General features: G+C 35.9%; 2 protein-coding genes across 2 annotated transcripts; one reads left to right on the top strand and one right to left on the bottom strand.

Moving 5' to 3' along the window:
- On the bottom strand, window positions 211-2,873 carry LOC109338030. The gene is made up of 4 exons (XM_019575464.1): window positions 2,857-2,873; window positions 2,620-2,765; window positions 1,132-1,590; window positions 211-1,052 (listed from the first exon to the last, which is right to left on the bottom strand). The coding sequence occupies exons 1-4, from the start codon at window positions 2,871-2,873 to the stop codon at window positions 211-213; spliced, it is 1,464 nt and encodes a 487-aa protein (XP_019431009.1).
- On the top strand, window positions 3,606-6,291 carry LOC109348001 (DNA repair protein RAD51 homolog). The gene is made up of 9 exons (XM_019588173.1): window positions 3,606-3,879; window positions 4,161-4,305; window positions 4,389-4,499; window positions 4,600-4,691; window positions 4,793-4,887; window positions 4,963-5,076; window positions 5,415-5,544; window positions 5,750-5,871; window positions 5,955-6,291. The coding sequence occupies exons 1-9, from the start codon at window positions 3,784-3,786 to the stop codon at window positions 6,076-6,078; spliced, it is 1,029 nt and encodes a 342-aa protein (XP_019443718.1). The 5' UTR covers window positions 3,606-3,783; the 3' UTR covers window positions 6,079-6,291.

The raw sequence follows: 7,090 nt of genomic DNA, 5'->3' as shown, positions 1-7,090 counted from the left end.
AAAGTGTATATTAAATTGACGTGTTAATGGATTGTATTTAGAAAGTGTATTTTAAATTGATGTGTTAAGGAATAATATTTAGAAAGTGTATATTCCGAATTATGTATGTACACAATTGTATTACACATATTATAAAATTACAAAAAATTACACAACATTGCACAAAATTACAAAATTACAAAATCACACAAAAGTGGGATATTACATCACTTAGTTTTGCCTTGAACTTTGTCCAACTTCGGTACTTCTAAAAGGGCATTTCTTCCTATTGTGTCCTTCACTCCTACACCACCCACATTTTTTACTTTGTTGGGACTGAGAATCATCCATTTCATTGTGTATACGTGTAGTTTTTGGTCTTCCAGTACGGTTCCTACGCATAAGGGGATTAGGAATGAACGTTGGACCTAAGTAAGAAGGCCAATATTCTTCATTTGCAATGGGTTGAAACTCATGTCCATAAACCTTCTGTAAGTTCTCTAACCTATAAATCGGTGATATAAATTGGCCATAGTCTAAGTTCAATGATGCACAAGTAGCAATAACATGTGAACATGGCAATCTAAGTGATTGAAATTCCCCACAATCACACCAGTTGTCCATTAATCTAACTGTGTATACTCTTGCGTATCGACTACCACCGGTACTAGCAACTTCGACTTCCGACACTCCTGAATCCCTCGAAAAATTTCGTACAATATGGCAAGTAGCTTTTCGATTATTTTCATTAATCACCTTACTCAATTCTTCGCAATAAACATGACCCGCCCTGATCATGTTATTTGCTTCATTTCTATGGTGTAGAAACCAGGAGTTTAGTCTATGATATGTTGCTCTAACAAGTGCAGTAATAGGCAAGGCCCTTGCTCCTTTCAGAACCGCATTTACACATTCAGCCAAATTCGTCGTCATATGGCCATACCGTCTCCCCTCATCATATGATTGCGTCCATTTTTCTTTTGGGATTTTATCTAACCACGCTGCCGCCTTAGAGTTTTTTTGACGTAATACAGCAAGCATTCTCTCAAATCTTGGCCGCATCAATTCATAGCCTACAACAAGTACAAAAATATTCACAAAAATCCAACATACAAACAGTTTCACATAATTGACATTCATTTCAACACTTACTCATTTCAATGACTTTTTCTTTCAGATCATTATCTCTGAACTCCTTGTTGAAATTGCTAGCAACATGGCGGATGCAATATACAGAATGACCATCACACCATTGAGGGAGCTCAGTACGTAATGCACCTAATAAACCTGTACCCGTATCTGATATAATGCAAATATTTGGTTGTGGGGTAACATATGTCCGAAGATTGTAGAAAAACCATTCCCATGCCTCTTTGGTCTCTCCTTCTACAATCGCAAATGCTACTGGAAATATACGTCTGTTACCATCTTGGGAACTTGCTATTAACAAAGTTCCAGTATACTTTCCAGTCAAAAACGTCCCATCAACTTGAAGGATTGGTTTGCAAAAACCGAATCCTTCAATGCACGGCTTGAAAGCCCAAAACACCCTATCAATAACTAAAGTATTATGTTCATCAAGGTTAGATGTTGAATATCTTACAATTGTACCTGGTGCATAATATTGAACAGCATTCAACCAACGAGGTAACTCCTTGTATGATCCCTCCCAATCACCATAAATTTGGGTCATTGCCATTTGTTTAGCAGTCCAAGCCCTCCTATATGTGACCGTATAACCAAAACGAGTTACCACTTCCTTCACTAATGCTTTGATTGGTATACCAGGATCTTCTGATACTAGTTGCACAATGCAGTTTGCGATGAAAGATGAGTTCAACTTCGTGTGATCTTGTGAAATATTAGTGGATACACAAGTGTGTCTTCCACTAATTTTTCTAATCTCCCAAATATCACGCTTCAAACTTTTTGATGCTCGAAGTCTCCATTCACACCCAACACCATAATATTTACATTTTACAACATATCTATCTGGCCTAGACTCATCCACAACGTAATCAACAAAATTTCTAATATGAAAATGTTTTACCACATTTATTGTTGCCTCATTTTATTCAAATTGCATATCAACAAATAACTCATTATCTATATCATTACTTATGTGAGTACTTATATATGGAAAATCTTGTCCAGATTGATGATCAATGTTAACGAAAAAAGATGAAGGATTATGATATGTTACGCTAACTGGTTCATGTGTGGTAATCTGAATATCATCATCCTCGTCATCATAAAGCTCAATGTCCTCCTCATCACTAAAATCACTAACAATATCTCTAATAATTGCCATCTACATATAACATAGAGTAAAAAATAAACAAACATATTTACATTTAAACAAAGGTAACACGTAAAATTATATATAAAATAAAAGATATAAAAAAATTTAAACCATTTGAAGTTACCTTAAATATGCAGAGTTCTTCAATTCCAGTAGGATACAATTTTTTTATACAGTTAAGTTCTTCCTTCAGTGTGGTTTTACACTCGGGGCGGGGGAAATATATAGAGCTTGGAAATCGTGGATCCAATACACGACTTGTAAGTCGTGTACAAGGTCCACGACATTGCATGGAACTCGTGGACCCGATCCACGACATTGCCATGAAAGTCGTGCACGTGGTCCACGACTTATAGGGACCTGACACCTTGCAGGGAAATCGTGGATGTAGTCCACGACTTTCCAGTGAAATCGTGGCCGGGGTCCACGACTTTGCCAAACTTGTGGATCTGGTCCACGAGATCCACTAAAATCTACCTCAATCCTGTAATTAATTCAAAACATACACTAAAGCGGGGATAATGTAGTCAAACTACACTATCCCATAATTTTCCCGATTAGATGCACTAACTTACACGTGTAAAACATACATTATTTAGGATTTCAAAATTCAAATTCAAATCATCTTTTGAGATCTTCAAAATGACACAATTACCCCTATCAACATACATGTGCCAATAAGTGAAGAAGTCTATTATAGTAATAATATCAGCCCCTTCTATTCTTAATAAAGAAGTAGATTATATTTTTGTTTTAGATTTAATCTTTATAACATATCGAAATGAATTTAATTTGTATATACTAATGATGTATATGTTTTTTGCATTGTCGTCAGCAAATTATTCATTATTGATTTATTAATCACTATTGACTGTCAAATAAAATAATACAAATCAATGATAAATAATGTGTTTATACTGTAAAAAAAATTACATTGTTGGTGCATAGATTTTAAACTCTATCAAATATAGATGTTGTAATAATATAGTGATATTTGACACTTGGCCCAAGTCTCACCATGTATCTGACTTTTGTATTTAGAACTCCCTAGGTTTTCATTTACAACAAAGTTTTTGAAAATGAATATACTTCTTATACATATAATTATCTCTCGTAATAAGTGTCACTTTTAGGAATTGAATTTTAACTTTGGGGACATACTAAAAATCTAGCGAAATCCTACGCTATTAAACAAATATCTTTTTTTTATATTTATTATTATATGACTAAAACTACATATAAGAAAATAAAAAAATAACAATTTATGGGTTGTGACCTAAGCTTAGCTTCCCCAATAAGCTTGTGAAGAAGGAAAATTATTTTGGCGCCCCTCAACGTTTTTGAATTCCCATTTCCCCCCTCCAAATCTATATCTCTTCTTCCTCCTATTTCCCATTCCGATTAGGAAATTCTAAAATTCTCGTTGTTCCCCTCATCGCCCCCACTTCTCTATTTTCTATAAAGTTTTAATTTTTTTGATCCTGACGTCAGCAACAACTAGCATGGAGCATCAACGACAGAAAGCGCCCCAACAACAACAACAACAGAATGATGCTGAAGAAATACAACATGGCCCTTTCCCTGTTGAACAACTTCAGGTACTCATTATTCAATAATCACAATTCCCTCCTAAATTGGTTCCCCATTGGGTTCTTCAAAAATAAACCTTTTCTTATAATGATTTAAGTGTTTGTTTCTGCCAATTTCTTCATACTGGGTCAATCACTGTTACCCATTTTTGTTTAGTGCTAAAGATCACTATTTTTTGTGTTTTTTGTTTGTTATTGCAGCTCAATTACCAACCATTTAAATGGGTTTTGCTTTTTTAATGTTGTTTCAGTTGCTACGAAACCCTAATGATTTTTAATCATAATCTCAGGCATCAGGCATAGCAGCTGTAGATGTTAAGAAGCTTAAAGATGCGGGAATCTGTACTGTTGAATCTGTTGCTTACACTCCTAGGAAAGACCTTTTGCAAATCAAAGGTATTAGTGAAGCTAAAGTTGACAAGATTATTGAAGCAGGTATGCATCATGTATTTTCCCGTTTCGTTTCAGTATTTGTGAAGTTCTACTGAACTTTGTGATGTTCTCTTGTTTATTGATAGCTAGTAAGTTGGTGCCTATGGGTTTTACTAGTGCTAGTGAACTCCATGCTCAGCGGGCCGAAATTATTCAGATAACGACGGGATCGATAGAGCTTGACAAGGTGTTGGAAGGTGAGACCCATGATGGGATTGTTTATATGTGGTGTGGGCTTTATAACATCGTATGTTTCGCTGATGAAATGTCATAACATGGTGTTGCTGCGTCTACCAGGAGGAATTGAGACAGGCTCTATCACGGAGTTATATGGAGAATTTCGATCCGGGAAGACTCAGTTGTGTCATACTCTATGTGTCACTTGCCAAGTAAGTAGTTTCCTTTTTGTGGTAAAGGTAAACTGGTAATTGAACATGATCCAGGAGATTATATAGATAAAATGGTTTTACATTTATTGTTGATATCGTAGTTGCCACTAGATCAAGGAGGTGGTGAGGGGAAAGCCATGTACATAGATGCTGAGGGCACATTTAGACCACAGCGACTCTTGCAGATAGCAGATAGGTAAAATGGTCATTGATATGAATGTTCTACCCTGTGAATGTGTGAATTCAAAACTTATGATGCTATGTGCTACAGGTTTGGACTGAATGGAGCTGATGTATTGGAAAATGTCGCTTATGCTAGAGCATATAACACTGATCATCAATCACGCCTTCTGCTTGAAGCAGCTTCAATGATGGTGGAAACAAGGTGTGACTTCTGATATTCCCTTTGCTGAGTATTGTAAAAATTAGCCAAGGTGTAGATAATCTTGTAGGTATCACAAAATGGTACTCAGGTGCTCAACGCCAACTTTATCACTAGCAGAGGTAGCCTGTTTTTTATCTTCCAGCTCCTTAATAATGCCAAGGATTGTGAAATTTCCTTGGTTGGTGATGATGTGATGTGCGATTAGTGAGTGCAGAAGCTCAACTTGTTGATGTGTTTCAGTATTCCGAGTTGTCAGAATTTGTCCCTTTTTTGCACTTATCGTATGGGTAACAAAAAATTGCTTACGAGACTTACATTTTTATGGTGTATATATACAGATTTGCTTTAATGATAGTAGACAGTGCTACGGCCCTCTATAGAACAGATTTCTCTGGAAGGGGGGAGCTTTCAGCTAGGCAAATGCATTTAGCCAAGTTCCTTAGGAGCCTCCAGAAATTAGCAGATGAGGTAAAAATGCATGTCAGGATGGCAATGCATCTAACTTTCTAGCTTCTAGTATAGATTAATTCAAGGTTCAGGTTTTCAAATTACAGGACATGCATTGTTCGTCTTTTCTTAATAATGAATAAAATACTGCAAGCTTGTAGATTTTACCACTTGGCATGCAAAATCAGTTTTGAGCTAATAATCTGCTTTGATCCTTTAATTGTAGTTTGGTGTGGCTATTGTCATAACAAACCAAGTAGTTTCACAAGTAGACGGTTCTGCAGTCTTTGCTGGGCCTCAAGTCAAGCCTATTGGAGGCAACATAATGGCTCATGCTACAACGACAAGGTCGAAACTCCAAAACTCGAAGTGTTTATTTTGAACTCTCCTCTAAGTTTGTTCTTATCCTGGATGTTAACTTGTTATGACAGGCTAGCGCTCCGGAAAGGAAGAGGGGAAGAGCGTATATGCAAAGTGATAAGTTCTCCTTGTTTGGCCGAAGCTGAAGCAAGGTTTCAGATTTGTGCCGAAGGTGTTGCAGATGTTAAAGACTGACCACTTCTAGCATATCTGAATTTGGAGATTTTTTTTGTTTTGTTTAGAGGAAGGGGTTGTGGTCTTTTGTTACAATTGATTTTCAAGTATTCAGTGACAAAATTTGCCAGAGTGATCGCCCTGATTTTTTAACAGTTACCCTCCCTCAGTTTCTCCTTGCATCTGTAATGTTGATATTAATAAATTTGTGCTAGTGATGATTGTAGATACCAAGTATAGATCTACATATTGTAAGTTTAATGCAGAAAATGAATTGGTTAAATATTTAAAAGATCACTTCTGAAGTTGGTATGAATGGTACTACTAAGAGCAGCAAGTGTGTACGCAAAAGATGGTTTTTTTGGTACTGGGTATATCCTAATGCTATGGGTAAAGAGCTTGCGTGATTGTCCTCCTAATAAGTATTACTCTTAAAAATTGAACTATTGACATTTTGGTCATCTTGAGGATCTAGTGAGACTTTATATCAGGAGACCAATGAGACCAATGCTTTGTTGGTGTACACAAAAGATGTAACCCTGAAGTGTTTGAAACTTGTTGATCTCGATAGGCTTCAATCAAGTGGAGTTGTTAAGAGGATGCATGTTATATTGAATAGTTACAATTAATTAGAATAAGATAAATGTTATAATATAAGTGCAATTTTATATAAACTGAAGTAGAATTGATGTTAACTATAAAGTTAATATATATAAATATTTTTTTTAGAGGGCGTGCAAATGCACACTCCCATGATAATGTGGCTCGGGAACATCACAACCTTACTTAACCAGTGGTGAACTGAAAGGTTTCCCACATATATAGAAAGGTTAATTGGTATGCTCAATCCTTGACGATATTGCTAATAGTGGTTGGGAGATGAAGGTTTCACATAGTTGTTGATTTATGGCAAACCCTTGCAAGAAGTTTCAGAGTTATTATGTCTTACTTGATGTGTTGCCATTTACTGCAACCCTTACTATATTATCCATATATTCCTTTTCTTTTCAGGATTAGACCTGTTTTTTAAACA

This window comes from Lupinus angustifolius, chromosome LG01, assembly GCF_001865875.1.
Source record: "Lupinus angustifolius cultivar Tanjil chromosome LG01, LupAngTanjil_v1.0, whole genome shotgun sequence".
Lineage (NCBI taxonomy): Eukaryota > Viridiplantae > Streptophyta > Magnoliopsida > Fabales > Fabaceae > Lupinus > Lupinus angustifolius.
This window is presented reverse-complemented; position numbering and strand designations above follow the sequence as displayed.